The sequence below is a fragment of the Ostrea edulis genome, chromosome 2 (genome assembly GCF_947568905.1).
Source record: "Ostrea edulis chromosome 2, xbOstEdul1.1, whole genome shotgun sequence".
NCBI classification, from domain to species: domain Eukaryota; kingdom Metazoa; phylum Mollusca; class Bivalvia; order Ostreida; family Ostreidae; genus Ostrea; species Ostrea edulis.
The window spans coordinates 82,370,188-82,389,490 of record NC_079165.1 but is presented as its reverse complement, the minus strand read 5'-3'; the positions used below and the strand labels follow the sequence as shown (position 1 = coordinate 82,389,490).

The window sequence follows — 19,303 nt, the reverse complement described above, 5'->3', positions numbered from 1 at the left end:
GAACGAAATACAGGCAGATATGGGTTAGGAATGTGTGTGATCCGGCGGCGCACCTGAAAGAACTCGCCGATAACGTCTTGTTCACGTTTTATGTATTGATTTTCTATAGGTCAATGTTTCTGAAACAGAAAAATCCAATCAATGTTCTATTTATGTATACGAAATGTCAACGATCTATTGTTTTATACCAATCTATAGTCTGAAATCGCCCAGATTCTGCTAGTGAGATGCTGAGTAACTCGAATCGGTACAGTTCTTAAGTTATATATTAAACAACTTATCACAAGTTTTCACCATTCATGATTATATCCATTAAAGAGAATAAACGACGCTGAGTTAAAGACCTAATCCAAATTTGTAAGGAACTCTACCAGGTTAAAATTTTTCGTTGTGGTTCTGAGCACTTATCGGTTCCTCGCAAATATATCTACCCACATTACTAATGTTTTGTATATAACTACTTCGAATACTAAATACCCATATGTAACTAGATTACTAAATACACATATGTAAACTAGACTACTAAATACCCATATGTAACTAGACTACTAAATACCCATATGTAACTAGATTATTAAATACCCATATGTAACTAGATTATTAAATACCCATATGTAACTAGATTACTAAATACCCATATGTAACTAGACAACTAAATACCCATATGTAAATAGATTACTAAATACCCATATGTAACTAGACAACTAAATACCCATATGTAACTAGATTACTAAATACCCATATGTAACTAGATTACTAAATACCCATATGTAACTAGACTACTAAATACCCATATGTAACTAGATTACTAAATACCCATATGTAATTAGATTACAAAATGTCCATATGTAACTAGATTACTAAATACCCATATGTAACTAGATTACTAAATACCCATCTGTAACTAGACAACTAAATACCCATATGTAACTAGACAACTAAATACCCATATGTAAATAGATTACTAAATACCCATATGTAACTAGACAACTAAATACCCATATGTAACTAGATTACTAAATACCCATATGTAACTAGATTATTAAATACCCATATGTAAATAGATTACTAAATACCCATATGTAACTAGACTACTAAATACCCATATGTAACTAGATTACTAAATACACATATATAAATAGATTACTAAATACCCATATGTAACTAGACTACTAAATACCCATATGTAACTAGATTACTAAATACCCAAATGTAAATAGATTACTGAATACCCATATGTAACTAGGTTACTAAATATCCTTATGTACTTATCTACTCGATTTACTATTCTTATGGTTCTCTACCTTCCTGTTAAAAGTTTCTGCAGTTAAAAAAACTTTGTAGTTCATGATACAGTATTTTTCGAGAAATTATCATATCTACTTGAACTTTGACCCATGGAAAAGTACATGATAGGAACATCAAGCCTTTGTTGAATCCTTATAGTTATGGAGTTTATCAATGGAAGTTAATGTCCCTTATATCAAAGCTGCCTATGTAAAACTCGTAAAAATGGAGAACGATTTGTCGCAAGGGCATGGGACCAACTGAAAAGGATCATGGAGCTTTCACCTCGAAAATAGGTCAAGGTCATCAAGAACTAACAAAATTTAGACTTTACATCCTCTTAAATTACATGCATGATATGCATAAGTATTGACTTCCTAAACGAGTTCTATTTTACCACGACCCTGAACTTCGACCCTTTTGTGAACTTACGCTTAAAAACCTTGTTATTGCTACTTTAGTGATAAAGACAGGAAACCTTCGCTAATGAATTCATATTCAAACACTTTTTTCCCCGGTTATTGCCCCTGAATGTCTTCAGAATCTTGAAAGTCAATAGATATTTTAAACATCAACATGTTTAGAGATATGGTACCACTTGCATTGAGGCCCATGACCTTAACCTTCAAAACAAGGTCATGGGTCATCACAAAAATGAAATTTTTACACATTTTCAAGGTGCTTTAGGCTCTATTCAAATGCAATGGATGTTCTTCGACCTTATATAGAACTTTAGATCCTCGTTAACTCCAGTCATACCCCTTTTGATTCTTTATATCTTCAATGCAATGAAAGAGAATCAATCAGTTGAAGTTTTTTCTTTTATCATTGAACTTGAAGTCAAGGTCATTCAGAGTTTTCTAATACTTGCATTTCACATACAAATTAAACATTCGCAAGATGAGTTTAAGGTCAAAGTCACCTCTCCTTTACCAAACACTACATTAGTGTTTTAAACCGGTCTTTGACGTTTTCAAACACTCGGATTGGTGGAAAGCCTGCTAACTGTTAGTGAACATTAAGAATTACTAATAAATTCAATTTTTGTCTCCTTCGTATAACGGGGGTGAAACATTATATCGAGGCGAATTCATTCAAAACTGAATTGTTTCTGAACTGCTTTTTCATACACTTCGTGAAACCAAAATCCTGCATTCCCCAGTTGGGATACAGTTTGATGTACATGGTATATATAAAAGTAACTCGAGAAATCTTTCAAAAAGCTGTTGTTTTCTTTAAATAGTTTCATTCAATTACAAAATGACATGACGATGATACGAGGTAACCGCCGTTCCAATATGGCGGGAAAACAATGAATAACAATTAACAACAATGAGTGCCCGCGCTTTCCCCCAAGCACGTCTGAAATACCGCTCTTCATAGAGGCTACCAAGGCCAGTTGCAGGGGTTCTTCCAGAGCAAATAAACATTTTTTTTTATCAAAGATGGTATTCACAGACACTGCCTGCTGCCTATAATGTTCATTTATTGTTTAGATTTAATCAAGGGAGGGGGTGTTAATATATGATTCAAACCAAGATACATAATTTCTTATATGAATGAGGGAAAGCGCAGTAAATTGCCTATAGCTATCTCCAGTATACGAAATCCTCATACATAGCACTTAGCAGTAAACATAAAAATCAAAAAAGTTATATCTCACTTAATAACAGACCAACAATTTACTCCTTTCACAAACTCTTACTATTCACTTTTACGTTCGTGGTTTGTTCAAAAATGATAATTGCCGAGTTCACAACCAGAGACCTGGCTAGCAATTTTATGCTACCATGGTTACGTAATATGAATTAGTTGAACAGAATTTCGATCTCACTTTTTAGAGACTCGCGACTTCTTGAAAAACAATGGTACTATCACTCGTCTTGCATTATACATATCAAACATCTGTCAACGTTGACTATTTCCTCTGAATAATTTACTGTAATATCATTATTTCCAAAATTTGATTAATTTACACTAATAACGTTATGATCCAAGGACATGTGCTTTTGTAAACAAATAAAAAAAAAAAAAAAAAAAGAACACGCTGGGCGTTAACTCGTCTATTTCCAGTATCTCTTATCTTCATATTCTATTAAAAATTCTTCCGCTTTTCACAAAAACGTAGATATATTCTGAAAAATTTAATGAAAGAAGAAATTGGAATGTGACTTTTGATATACATATAAAGGAGACGCTACCGCGGTAATGAGTAATGAACAATGAGGCGATGTTTGAAAATTCCATATGTAGCACAGGCACTCGACGTTTTAAATATCTATATTAAAAATTGTCTTGCAATAAACAAAATATGAATATTTTGCTTATAAGAAGACAATTTTTAAATATAGATAATTAAAACGTCGAGTGCCTGTGCTACGTAGGTATGTTTGCGTAGAAAATGTTTTTTTTTTTTAAATCCTCCTATGAAAATATCACAGAAATGATATCAAATTGTCAAAACATCGTATGCTAAAAAACATGAATTTTTTTTTTTGTCATTCTAAAATGTACAGATGACCCTTTTCACAACTTCTAAAAACATCTGTTATACATATATATATAATATAGAAATATGTTTAAAATGTTAACAATTCTATTATAACAAAGAACGCAATTCTGAAGGATGTTGTTCATAACAGTCTGATCCGTGTCATTAACACAGCTTCCCAGAACCAGTAACACTTAAAAATTCAAATCAGAAATAACCTTACAGCATACACACAAAAAATATCGTTTTCGCAAAGTATACTGATATATGCACAAGTACTGTGTACCATTGACCTACTTATATTTTCAAAAATATTTGGTTTGATTTTTTTTTTTTGAATCCGCAGCACTCGCACACACATACTACGCAGCAAAAGTTGACTAGAGGACCAACGTGCAGAGTCTACTGGTCTACAAGGGAATCTTTGGAAACTACAAACTAATACCTCCATCTATACTCATCAAATCAAAAATCATTAACTGACAGGATTCTTCATTCAGGAGCTTTCTAAAGAATTCAGTGACAAGCAACTGATTAAAAAATTCTAATTTTTTACAAGAAAATTCGTTTTTCTAAGATACATAGTTTTAATCCATATATAAATGCTCCTTGAGAATACAATTTTTGAGGGTCAAATATATGCTTGATGCATTCTTTCTGGTTGTCATGATTTATTGATTTTCGTTGTTATCAAAAAGGCCCTTGCTAGGAAACAATGAAAACACTCGTACAATTTCAAAATATGTTAAAACGGATCATCTGCTGGATGATTCCAGAGAAGTCATAGCACTGGATTCTGAATCCCACTTAAAGCTACTGATAAAATACATGTATGGTACACTCTAAATGTGGATAAAAATGTAAAAAATATTTGTTTTCAATCTGTCGGTAATACTTCATAACACAGTAAATCACAGCTTAGTTTTGAATAAGACATTATTCACCGGTGAAACTAAACTTTGCATCAATAAGAACAGTACAAATTCTCTAAAGGAATAAAAAAACAATATCCAGACATTTTGGAAATGAAATGTGGACTTTAAAATGTAAAATATGATGCCCGTTCTGTTTCATCATCCCATTTCGAAACATTATTTGGCTTAAGGAAAATATGTCCTTTCTTTCAAGAGGTTGAAATAATCTAACACCCATCAACACTTCATTCTCAAAAACAAAAATTTTACAGATTCAAGTTAATTTTTTTTTGATTTGCAAACTTAAATATAAACAAAGCATATTTACATGATAAGAATGCAAGTTTATATAAAATGCACAATTGTTAAAAAATACACCATACATAAAATACCTGCTTTAACAACAGACCTTGTTATAAATATGTTCTTTAGATCATTTGAATTTCTGTGAAGAAGAAAATAGAATGAAAGAGAGAAGGCCTGTCATTTTAATCTCGTTACCCCTAAGGAATGTCTTGTTTGACTTAAAGAGAATATCCTTAATTCAAGTAATTTTTCTATGAAGAAAATTTTAAAAAAAAATTAATCTTTAAGTTAATTAAAGAGCATTTGATAATATGACCCTACAGTACTTTAAATCGTCCCCCAGTGTTTTAGTCTATTTATAGCTGCCCCATTGGTGCATGGATACACTACATGCATATAGTGTAAAGGAATTGACATTCCACAGCCTTTTCACATTTTTGTACACAAAATGAGAAAATGAAAATTTTTTTAAAAGGAATTTCTGGCACTAAAAAGTCAACACTGTGATGATAGTCATTCAAGAACACAAGTTTTACATACTTGATTGGTTAGAGGTCACGAAAATAAAAAGAAAATTATCATACCAGGAAAAGACAACTCTTCAATTTACCTCTGTATTTTGTGGGACATTTGCATACATAGAAATGTTGACTGGTTTTATTCATTCTGTTGTGCATATTTTGATTTTATTCATCCTTTGTTGATTAAAGCTTAAAACTCACTGGTGTTTTTATTGTTTATGTGTAAGGCACTTTGAAAATCATACATTACCACTAGAAGAGTTGCTGTGTAAATTTACTTCGAAATGTATTCACTTTCCTTTTAAAACACCACAAAGTTAGCATGTGGAAGAGAATAAAAAAAATCCATACGTATATCTGCTCAGAAAAATAAACATTCTTCTTTGGGAATACAAAGTCATTCTCTTTGGAATCAATATGTGTGTTTATATGTAGACAACTACTGTTTATCCAGACATTCCAAGATTGACTATCAATAATAAAAAAGCAATTCAGTCTTTGCATGTCCCGAAAAAAAAATTAACTTGTACACGATAGCTTAAGAATTCAAGAGAAAGTAACAGGATCTCACTTCATGAAAATATCCTTCAAAGAACCGCCCAGCTGATTAATAAATCTGAGCTAAAAAGTGGGAAAAAGCAGAAATAATACCTAAAACCTAGAAGGTATATATTGGAACATATACAGCTATTTAGACAGTCAGCACTTGTAATGCAAAATCACAAAAGTCAACAAGTATCATTTCTAAATACAAACATCAACAAAAAATGCCATGAGCAAATATGGCTATAACAATGAAGAAAAAAAAACCAAGAATAATTTCACAAGTAGAATCTCTATAAATCAAAATTACCAATATATTCTATATTTGTAAAACACAGTTTTACTAGTAGAAAAAAAAAAAATCCTGTCTGTTGCAGAAGCAAATGGTACAGGTAATCTACTTGCATCACAATCATGTGTAGTTTCCTCCTTCACAAAAACAACTTCATAAATCTTTGAAAAATATTTCTTTGGGAATGCTTATTTTTGTATCTGTATGGCTAACTCAGTCAGTTTTTATACTCTCGCCAAAACATTTACTAAGACTTTCCTCTGTTGCATCCGGCAGTTCACTCCCTTGTTTTCCGGCACGCGAGGAATCCATGTCTAGAACGGCATCTTGATCAAACGAGTCCCTCTGAAAACTTCCCGACTCAGAATCAAAACTTTCATAGCTACTTCCAAGAACATGTCTTTGTTTGCGATACAAGTGCTGAGATTCAAAGGCATGTTGTCTATGTGAAGAAGGAAATCGACCACCGAGTTTCGGAACATCCACATCTGACCCGATCTTTTCGCTCCTCTCTGGGGTCCTAACCCCTTCCTGTGACAGAGGATACTTTGTTGGCACAAGAGATATGCCTCCATCTGGATCAATGCTTTCTAGGCTAGACTGCGAAAATGACCTGATGCCCAGGTCATGAGAATCTGAGGTATCCGTACTTGACAATGAACTTTTTCTGATATCACTATCGTTCTCGGGTACTGATAAAAATTTGCGCTTATTTGTCTTTTTTGTGTGTGTCCTCATGTGTCTAGTGATCATGTCTCTCCTGCAGGCAGCGTATGGACACTGGGGGCATTTATAAGGTTTCTCTCCTGTGTGTGTTCGTCTGTGTGTGTTGAGGTGATCACTCCTAGAAAATACTTGTCCACAATCGCTACACTCGTAAGGCTTTAATCCAGTATGAAGGCGCATATGTCTAGTCAACATATCACTCCGTGAAAATGACCGATTACAAACTTTGCAGAAGTGAATCTTGTTATTGTCAGGTTGTCGTATCGTTTCTGTAGGGAGATGTTTGGCCATATGTTTTGCTAAGTTGTCGTATGCGGGGAACACCTGACCACACATGGGACACAGATAAGCATCACTTTCTGACTGAATTCTCCGCTCATGAGACTGGGTCTCGTGTTTGGCAGTGCTGTGTGCTAGTTTTGATGGAGGAAGTATGAGAGAATGACTAGGGTACATTGCTCGAGGAGACACTGCTAGTCTGTTTAATTCTGACATGGAGTTTATCAAAGATCCACGAGGAGGAAAGGCAAAATGAGAAAACCCTGGAGACATAGGACTTGGAGACAACATTTCAGGATCAGAAAAAAACCCACCATCGAAAGGGCTTGGTAGATTAAAGTTGAAGATGTGACCTCCTTCAGGAACTGAACACAAGGGAGAGGGTTGTGAGTGAGAGGCTGATATGTGTGGAGTGTGGAGACTTGGAGAATGATGTGGATGAGGCATGTAGGGCATATACTGTTGTCTGGATGTAGCTGATTGTGATAAATCTGCTTCCATGCTTGCCTTGTTGAGGTCTGGAGAGCTGTAGGATGGGGTGGCTATGATAGGGACCCTGTGATATGTCTGCTGGGAGGTCTGCTGTTGAAGCAGGTTTGGTGTCGGCTCTTTTTTAACTGAAGCTTGTGGAGATAACTGTCTTGGCGATTGAGATCTGTGACTTTCACTCTGGTTTTTGTCCTCTATTTTTACACTAGATACACTCTGTCGTAAATCCACAGGTTCTGACATCTGCTGAATCTTAGATTGATGTGATGAAGGTTTGATAGAGGAATCCATGAACACATCATTGTCCTCACTTCCTTGTTGAATCATTTCAAAAGATTTTCTTTCAAATGAGGAGGAGGAGGTTGAAGACTCGGACAACTTGAGTTTGCTTGCTGCTGAGAGCTGCTGGGATACAATGTCCTCTGCTGGCTCTCTGAGATCTAATGGGCTTTTTAATTCCAATGACCTTTGCTGGTCAAATGACCTTTGCTGATCAAATGACCCCAACCCTGGAATGTCTGGTTTGTCCTGGGAATGATCGAGAGAAGACGTATCAGTGGAAGAGGATGACTGACTCTTCAAATACCGTGCATGTAGGAATTTCTTGAAATGTCCTGTGACCAGAGAGGGGTCTTTCACAGGGTGTTGCTCTGAGTATTCTCTAAGTTTGTGAAATCCATCTTCTTCACTGTCCTCCTCTTTAAGTCCTTCCACCACACTGGTGGTGATGTTGTCATCTGTGGTAATGACTATGCTTGTGGGCTGATGGATCATCCGTCTTTTCTCTCCATCAGAGGATTCATCCACCGACTCCACTGAAATACCAGGTGAACTTATGCGAATACTATGGATAGGCACTCCATAAAGGTCCTTATTGAAAGGCGAAGGCTCCCTGCTGCTTGGGCTGTCATCAGATCCACTAACATACGAATAATGACTGTGTGAAGTGGTACTATCATCACTTCTCTGTAGCCTAGGTGCATACCTGAACAAGTCTCTACTTCTGCCCCTGGGTGAGGCTCCACGGTACAAATTTATATCCTCACTAGAACGGGCAGCCTCAGATGGTAGATTGTTATTCAATAAATTCGTGGAATCTCTTCCTATATTTGAAGAAAGAAATGGAAATCCTGAAGATGAGATCACTGTTTCCCGAATCTGCACCGAATCTTTCTCTTCAAAAACAAGATTTGGAGCACTAGCATTATACACCATTTTAGACATCTGTCGACTCTGCTGAAATCGTGAAGAAAACGTTTCCACATTGTATCTTTCCACAACCTTTCTCCTTTCATCTTGTTCCTCTTCTGGACGAAAATCAGAGGAAAAAAGAAAGTTCTTTTCTGAGTTATCAAAACTATAATGAACATCTCTAGACACTCTCCCACCGGGATCACTGTGCTGTTTAGGTAGCTCTCCGTGCTCTAGGCCCAGAAACTGCTTGAAGGGACGTCTCCCGTGTGTTTTAGTCTGATCCCTGATGTGACTGAAGACTGATCTTCCTTGGTTGCTATCCTCATCCACAGCTACCTGTTTCACTAGAATCCTCTTATGGTCCTCCCCAGAGTTGTGCCCCTTGTTTCCCATCATGGCGGAGTGAGTGGTCACAGTATCAAAGGAAACTTTGTCACCAGAAGCCTCATCGTCACTCAGACTTCGCATCACTATTGCACATTGTTGGACTGAAAAAAAGAAAACACAATGGCTCAGTCATTAATCAAATTCGCCAATAAAATTTCATTCACAAAAATTAATTGCTCTTCAATCATTTGAAATAAAAGTACAATGAAAATTTATTTCAAATAAAAGTAATAGGATTGCGTAGTCACTTACTTATTTTTTCATAAAAACTTACAATCTTTTCACAGTTTTATAATCACCTCTACCAAAACAATATCTACCTTCTGTGAGGAAGAACAAAGAGATAATTCAATTTATTCAATTAGAGTTATTTTTGTTACAGTTGTTTGCATGCATAAATAACAGAAAAATTCTTTAGATATTTGATTTGTGGTCAATTTATAGCTCATTTGGTTGTGGCAAACTTTAAAACATCAATGGCGAATAAGTTCTCCATCAAAGATGTTTGGCACTCTCTGTTGTCAAGTATTGATATTAAGGTCAAGTGACAGGTCAGGCATAAAAAACGTAATATATTCCTGATGATTCCAGTGTCTTATCAGACGGTGTTAGTGAGTACGACTCTGATTATGCTAAAATTGGGTCCCCATTTCAACCACTGTGACATGAAAATGATAATTATCACCACTGCTTCTTTTTCTGGAGAAATTAAGGGATTGCCCCAGAGATGTTGGTTAACGCCTCAGGCTACATCCACCCATGTTTCTGAAAAACAGGCTTACGCCCTTTGTTTTGAATTTGAATAATTGCAAACCTCTGCATGTCTGGAGAACAGAAAGTGAGCATGTAACCTCTGGCTTATTATGTTAACTATATGCAGTAATGCTTCTTAATTCAATAGTTTTAATTCAGTCATTGTTTCCCACTTGTGAATATATAATATTGAAGACTATTGCAAAACCATGAAAATATTTCACAATAAACCTTAATTGCTGTTAACTTCTAAAGAAATAAAAATTCACATGTGGAAGACCTATTTGTCTGCATACATTAACCTATTTTGTATGAGTAAATATAATAGGAATTTACAAGTAATAAATCAAGGGAAAAATTATCATCAATTTTTTGTCACTTTTCTTTTTTATTATATATACATACTTCTATCACATGTGTATTCATATAAACAAAAAAATCTATAAAACTTTGCAGAGGATGTAGTTTGTTAATCCGCAGATTCTTAAAAAACACATCTCTTTATAAATATATCTTGTCAGTGTCAGTCTTGTTAATGTCTTGGTACACTAATTATGGCCATAATGTTAATTAAATATGGAAAATACAGGTATCTCATTGTACATGCCTAGACTGGGCACATTGGGTGGCATTTCCTACACAATGAAGCTGTCCATTTCAAACTTATTGATTACAATTATCCCTATCCCTTTAAATCATTCAGCTGCATCATACTAGAGTAAAGTTAATTTATAATGAACTTTGTTATAAAGAAATATCTATTATAAAGAATAATTCAAAAATCCCATGCCACATCCCTTCATTAATAAATCTTAGTAAGAACAAGAGCAATGCTCACACAGCAAAATATACTCTTCCATTATTGTTCAGACAGAGGAAAGATTAACACCCAAATAAAGTAAATCCTTGAACATTTTCTCTGATATCAAAGAGTATTAATAGAATGTTCATTCAAAGAAAACTTTGTTTAGACAACAAACTGAAGAAAGCTATCATTCTAATGAAGTATAACTTGAGAAGCAAAATTATGACTTTTCAAAATATACTCGGCACCAACACCGTGGGGAATATGTACACCAAGTTTGATAACCTCCACCTTATTAGTACTGATTTTCCCTCATGATTACCCATGAAAGTATGACCTTGACTTCTGACCTTGAGAAATAACAGGCATCTTCCTCTAACCATGAAAATCATGTGTATCAGGTTTAACTATCCTAGCCTTCTACTATTTTTTTTTACTCTTCCCACATTGAGGTACTGATGGATGAAATGCGACAGACATACAGGAATACTGCATTATACCATTATACATCATGTGTATTAAGTTTGATTATCCTTGCCTTATTAGTACTGTTTCTATCTTGTTTTGTGCATCTATGGTTACCCATGCTAGTTTGACCTTAACTTATGACCTTGAAAAGCAATAGGTTTCTTTCTCTTATCATTAAAATTATGTTTTTGGTTAATAATCCTAACCTTATTATATACGTACCGTTTTGTCCAATCCACAGAGGACAAATGTATAGACTATGAAGGGCATATAAAAGCTAATAGTGTAGTCTGTCACTAACATACTAATGATATCTAAGATAAACAAAATAATTACATTTCATAAATATACATAAACAACACAGCAACTATGTAATTATTGAAACACATTTATATATGAATTAAGTTTGTACCTATTTGTTTTAAATAATATCAGGAAATTTCTGTACACATATAAAAACAAGATGTGTTTGTGAAACACAAATATCCCAGTTAATGGCTAATTCCGAAGATAGCCAAGGTCACAAGGACAAATATCTTGGCACCAGTAGAAAGATCTTGTCACAAGAAATGCTCATGTGCAATATGAAAGCTTTAATATTTACCATTTAATGTCAATTTTTTTAAAAGTAGGTCAAATGCCAAGGTTAAAAGGTTTAGTACCAACGGAAAGGTCTTGTCACAAGGAATACTCATGTGAAATATCAAAGCTCTAGCACTCACTGTTCAAAAGTTATTAGCAAGGTTAAAGTTCCAGACAGAATGACAGACAGGACAAAAATATGCACCCCGATCTTCGATCTCGGGGGGGCATAAAACTCATAGAAATAAAGAACCTCAGTTATAGTAGCAAGGGTTTTGACCTTCACCATAAAGTTTTCACTTAAAAGTTGTAGACAGACAGACCAAAAACAATCTACCCACTCTCCATCTTTCATTGGGGGGGGGGGGGGGGGGGGGGGGGGGTGTGTCATATAAAGAATGTTGTTGTTTAAATCATTGTGATAATTATAAACACAATATTATGAAGGAGACTCTGAAGTACATTATTATAAATAACTTGACATAAACATGTTATTCTGTGTGGATATATACACTTAGCATCGGATTTGTTTCAAACCAATCCTTGTTTTCTGATACATACACAGGCAGATGAGTGTGAACATTTACGTTAATATATATTAACATGTGTAGTCAATAGCACGTTTGCCCATCCTTAAATGAAAGACGTTTCCAAGTTCATCGACAGTAAACAAAAACATCTCATAACAAGAACCTGATGTCCCTGAGCAATATTCAAATGTTGTAAATGACTTTGATGAATGACCTTCAACCATCAATTAACTTTGATCTTGACCCTTTAGGTCATCATGTTTCAAGCCTTTATCTTGAATTATTCGAAAAGTACATTCATGACCTCACAATCTGATTAAAATCAGATCCTATGATCCGATCACTTAGATCGCTACACTAATTTTAATCAGATTGATGACCTCAGTCAAAACTACAGACAGACATACAACCAAAAATAAAGACCAACCAAAAACAATGGGGGCATTCTTATACCAAGAAAATATCGAGGGATTAATCCAGGGATCTTTGATTAAACAATTCAAAGATTCGCACATATTTCCCTGTCAGCAAAATTGCTGTAACATACTTTAACCAATTTTTCATTAATTTTGTTGTTTTTTCCTTCTTTGTTGCATGATTTCATAAATAAATAAAACTAATAATTTCAGAACTCGGCCAAATTTAATATGGATCAGAATGTCGGGCATCATTGTATGTTGACATTATTACGGAAGAAGATATACAAGGGAATACCGAAAAACATTACAGGATTCACAAATTATTACTTCGACAATTGGAAATGGGAGTCTTCATAAGTTAATAAAACCATTCCTCTATGCAGTTATTGATAAAATATTGTCATTTGCAAAACAGGAGGCCCATGCAGCGCAAGGCTCACCTGAATCATGCCTGGATATTAACGAGATGAGACCACATGGTTACCAGGAATTAACGAGACGAGATGAAATGGTTACCAGAATATTAACAAAATCAGATTACACGGTTACTAGGAATTAACAAGATGAGATGAAATGGTTACCAGAATATTAACAAGATCAGATTACACGGTTACCAGGAATTAATGAAATGAGATAAAATGGTTATCAGGATATTAACAAGATCAGATAACACAGTTACCAGGATATTAAAGAGATCAGATAGCACGGTTACCACAAGGCAATTAGATCTCTTCAATAATCAATAACCTACATTGGGTCAATTGAATGAATAATTGTTCCTGATAGCAAGTGAGTAATCAATTTAAAAGAAATAAAAAAAATAAATAAGTAATAGTAATTAATCTTAATTAAGAGCGACATATGACATACGGTTATTCTAGAGAAGTCAATTTAATATGTCTCAGTAAATCAAAAGCCAAAATGACTTCCAAAAAAGTAATATAATTAATAGTATCTTATTAGCCCACTGGAGCTAGCTAGATCATTGCCCTAGATTTAAAGCCGAATAGACAATGGAGGAGAAACTGATGTTGTTAAGTATTACTGTGTTTCTAACAACAATACTCTATTGCATCATTTATCCACTTTTATTATAGTGAGATGATTCCTGGAATCTTGTGACATGTATTCTTGTTCTCTTACTCGGAAAGTAAAACAGAGGATTATTCAGAAAGCCAAGAGCGTAATATCAAACCATGTAATTTTCCTTATGAAATTTGATACTGCTGGTTGGCTATCACTCTGCGGATTGGTTTGGGTCCGGATGCTGCATCACACTGTTTTCAGTAATGATTCAATACATTACGGTCAGGAAACACTCTCACAGACTAACACCCTGAATTTACAACTTCATGCATGGTTTCTATGTATGTGATATAAATGCATTTGTTTCCCAAACAGCTTCACTGCCCTTACCTTTGCAAAAATAAATTTACTGCATGCAGTAATAAGTTAAACCGGCCTCACTTAGAGCAACATGATGAATGTTTTGTTTTAGAAAATGACAATTCAGAGAAAGTGAAGCTAAAATTCTATTTTGATATAACACTACGACAAAAAAGAGGAAGTAAAGGTATACACTAAAGGAGTGGTGTAAATACTATGGCTTATATGATATCTGAATTGGCTTAGTTTGTATTTATGATAGCTGTGTATCATATAGATGCCGGAATTAATTGTCAATAATTCATCCTTGCCAGTGCGATACTACAGCAGATAATAAACTTGCTGTTTTATATACATTTAAAGTACCAATGATGTAACACACACTTACCTGTCAAACCATGTTATGTAACCCAAAATGTAGATCTTCTGCAGACAATTAAAATGGATACACCTTCATCTGAAAACAAACAAGTACTGTCAGAGGATTCCAATACATTTTACATTCTACTTCACATAAAGTGAATAATGTTGTCTAATATGCACATGTGTTGACACATATATACTTCATAATGCTAATAAGATAAATTGCAAAGAAAATAAACACAGCAGTTTATTAATTTATACCTAAGATGAACCCACATAAATATTGCACAGGCCATAATTATGTGTCTTTCGAAACCAGCCTTCGTAGTAGTTGTGGTTAAAACTGTGGTCAGTCATGTGGGGTTCATCACAAGTAATAGGGATATGGTTCAAATCCAGCTGGTTTCAGTTTACTTTTAAAAAGAATGTTCTCCCCTAAATGAATGGAAGATAAGTCTCTGTCTCTTCAAAAAATCCCCCCATAAACCTCTGTCTCCTCAAAGTGAAAAAAACAAAACAAAACCAAAAAAACCAACCCAAACCCAAAAAGTCCCACTGTCTCCTAAAAAAACAACCCTAAGACTGAATGAGCCCTTATATACACACATCTCAGAATAATCACGAGTCTCAACCATTTTAAACAAAAGTAGAGAAAAAAGTGAATGTGAAAAATAATGTTTATGTAGTTTTAATTCAATTAGATGGAATATTCAAGGAACTTTCCTTTTCCTAATCTAAGGATGCAGGAGAAATTTCAGTGATGCCCTTCTCTTTGGAACACCTCAGTGATGTCCCTCTCTTTGGAACACCTTAGTGATGTTCCCCACTTTGAAACACCTCAGTAATGTTCCCCTCTTTGGAACACCTCAGTGATGCCCCCTCTCTGGAACACCTCAGTAATGTCCTTCTCTTTGGAACACCTCAGTAATGTTCCTCTCTTTGGAACACCTCAGTGATGCCTCTCTCTTTGGAACACCTCAGTGATGTCCCTCTATTTGAAACACTTCAGTAATATTCCTCTCTTTGGAAGTTCCTTTGTTACATGAGTATGATTGGAGTGAACAGAAAATAAGACTATTAAAAAATATTTCAGGAAGGTTTAGCATCTTAAATGGAATAAAAAAAGATTCTGTAGCCCCAGGCAAAGGCCTTCATTGTTACATAAAAGAAATGTATTCAGTGACAGTCAATATGAGACCTTGAGGAGCTCTACCAATGTTTGAAAATGATTCTGTTTGCTTTATAAAAAATTGTTGAGAAACCATTGTTATTAAGATTCAAAATACTTGACAGACATTCCCTTGATTTAGTTAGCCATTGATTTTTTACTTACAAATTCATACGTCATCTTTGTTTTTTGACGACTACGTTAGAGTAATAATGAATTCATAAACACATTCATCATCAAAAAATATATTGAGAATTTCCATAAATGCCCAAAATTCACGAGTAACACAATTTTCTATCTCTGTGTTAACATTGTTCTGAATACAATTTCTAATAATAATAATAATTTAAAAAAAAACAAAACAAAAAAACACCAACAACAAAAAACTGCAAAATTTCTATAAGGGTGTTAACTGTAACTATATAAGGATGTTTTAACTGTAACCCATGGGACCAAATCTGACCTAAAACATCGAGTGAATGCAAATGTAAAGACAATTCTACACTAAACTCCATATTAATCTTAGTAAAACTGATATAGAAATATACAGTTCTACAGCATGCAAATTACAACCGATTTGGAAAAAAAAAAATCAAGATTGCAAGTTTGTTTTAAAGATCTTTTGCTGTGGGATCAGAAACTGGATCATGGATATATAATTACATATAGTTCTGCACAATGTAACATGAACTATAAAGAAAAAATATTCCACTGGATGGAGTTTTTAAAGGTATACCTACATTATATACATTACAGAGTGTGTACACATTCTATATCTCCACAAGGTTAGAATATGTGACACAAAATTCAAGTGTACAGACATTTTGAGTCAACAGTTTCAAGAAGTCTTGAGGCCATTGGGAATTAATTATGCTTCCCGAATGACTAAAACCTTGACTCTCAGTGTCCCACACAATTTACTTAAGATGTCCTCACAGATACCATGCTTTCTCTACATACAATAACTTTCTGCAGGACTTCCATTTGATATCCCTGATCAAACACAGTTCTGTCATTCATATAGTGTTTTAAATACAAAGACAACAAAAAAAAAATTGAATTGCACTTGTATGCAGGATTGTGCAGTAGGTGGTGTTTGCATAACTCAAGTCTCAACTGTGCAGATTGTTTGCCGATGTCCCTTCTACTCGTAGAATGTTAAAGCAGGAAGTGAAATTAGTGCATGCAGAAGCCAATCTAAAAACCTGTTCAACTGATTTATGTGACAATAAAAATGTTCATGATGTATCTTATATATAAAAAAACATGACTCACATGGAGCATGTGTATTTCCCAAAGGAAGAAAAACAGATCAACTAACCAATCACATCCTAGATGGATGGATAAACAAGAAATTATACTGATATTTCATTAACTCAAATTAAAATCATTGACATAATTACAAATGGTAAGTATGCATTGTATTAACTGCTCATGATCCTGAAGGTCAACATAACTTTTGTATATCGACTTGTGTGATAATCAGCAACCATTACACTCCAGGACACAATGGACGTCAGCTCAAAATATTGTTGTGTTTTATAACCCAACTTAAATTTCTGAATTCCATATACACAAATTTCTTGAAGCAAAATACCAAGTAGGTTGAGGTGAAATCATGCTTGTTTATCTGAATGTTGTTGACAGAGTGGCAGAAAAACAAACTACATTTCACCTAGAGCACTTGCACAATTCAATTGAAGGGTCCAAAAATTGCGTGAATATAATATTATGATAACTTCATTTAAGATTTAAGGTTATATATAAATCGGTATTTAGTAAACATAACTGGGATGTAAACGACATTCCTAGACCTCAGAAAAACATCTACACACAAAAAAATGTAAGGATTTAACATTACAACTGTGACTTGATGCCTCAATGCACTTCCGGATAAAATCGCTCATGTACAAAATAGTTGTGACCATCTTAATTAACGTTCACTGCCAGGTATACATAGGAATTCCTTTGAAAAATAACATTGAAACTTAATTATATACATCAATTTCACATGCTACTAAGTAATGTGAATATGTCTCCTTTTAGCCTGCAAAAAAATTGTACATACAGATTGAGAAATCAAACTTTCATCATGCACATGTATTGCCAATTGATGTTTTGGCATAACTGAGTCAGAAGTTAAAAGACTTCCTTTATAAGACGACCTCCTACACCTTGGAGATGATAACATCACACAAGATGGATTGCTAGAGAGTAATTCATAGAGATAATAAATAACAGGCTGAGAACACACTCTCAAAGTCCTAAACCTTGTCAGCACACTTCCAATAACATAATTTCTACTTCTGAACATATCCACTGATTAAAAATGACAGCAAATTTAACCAATCTACCTCTAGTAAATATATGTGTGAATCAAAATAGCCAGTGAAACAGACATATTAATTTGATAGAAAGGAAGATTATTCATAGATCTTACCCCAAAGCACAGGTACAAAAAGCCATGCATGACTAGTATGCAAGAGAAATATTTTATGAATGAAAATCAAGTTTATTATCACTAACTAGGAAATGTGTACACCCACATCGTGTAAAATAAAACCTCGTCATATTATACCTATACAGGTACGTTTCCTCCCACCTGGGTGATTTAATGACAGCTATACACAGACTATCACATAAACACAGTCATTCTTAATCTGGGCTCATTCTTAGCATGATAATTTCTGTCTCTATATATTTTATATATAAATAAAACATCCTTATATCTATCAATGGAAGGATCCAATTATCACCTGAACCAAAAGGCAAAAACATGTTTACACTGGTTAATACTAAATATATAGTCTACAAATTACATAAAATGATTCTGCGAATACCAAAAATACACAGCATAGTTTACGAAATGGACACAATAACAATAGTTTTTACAGAGAATCAGCACTCATTTCCTTGTGTACCTTTGAAAAAAAAACAAGATATAATGACTGACGTCATCATTTGTTAAAGAAATAGATGTACATTTAGTAAAACCTAATTAGGATCATAACAAATGGACTTGCCCTAATCTTCTAGTATTTTATCAATTTAGCCTTTCTGGAGAGACACATTGCCCCCCCCCCCCCCCCCCCTCCCCCCCCCCCCCTCCCCCCCCCCCCCCCCAGTAGCTTTTGGTATTTGATTTTTAGAAGCATTAATTTTCATCATGCCACTGCTCAAATTTCCAGCCTCTTTTGTTTCCACACTGTAGGATACTTAAGTAACACAATCTATTGACTTCCCTGAATGACAACACCCTCTGCAACCTTCCTGTTTCTTTTAACAGCACTCTTTAAATAATTTACCAATTTTCAATGATTAGAATTTATACGCCCCTAAAAGTAATCCCATCTGACCCTTACATCAGTCATTTGCCACTTTTCTGAACATTTTCTCAGTT

The 19,303-nt window shown here is 34.4% G+C and overlaps 1 protein-coding gene across 3 annotated transcripts in view; it reads right to left on the bottom strand.

Moving 5' to 3' along the window:
• Positions 1-2,497: 2,497 nt before the first annotated feature.
• The window catches only part of LOC125680271 (uncharacterized), a 33,718-nt gene continuing 16,912 nt past the window's right edge, over positions 2,498-19,303 (bottom strand). Inside the window, exons 1-3 of one of the 3 annotated variants that reach the window (XM_056155160.1) lie at positions 18,344-18,404; positions 14,761-14,829; positions 2,498-9,530 (exon numbers count right to left, since the gene is read on the bottom strand). In XM_056155160.1, the coding sequence (XP_056011135.1) occupies positions 6,568-9,510 (2,943 nt within the window). In that variant the 5' untranslated portion in view covers positions 9,511-9,530; positions 14,761-14,829; positions 18,344-18,404 and the 3' untranslated portion in view covers positions 2,498-6,567. Of the gene's footprint in view, positions 9,531-14,760; positions 14,830-14,996; positions 17,578-18,343; positions 18,405-19,303 lie in introns of those variants that run through there. The other 2 variants (XM_056155159.1, XM_048919721.2) reach the window with 2 other exon arrangements.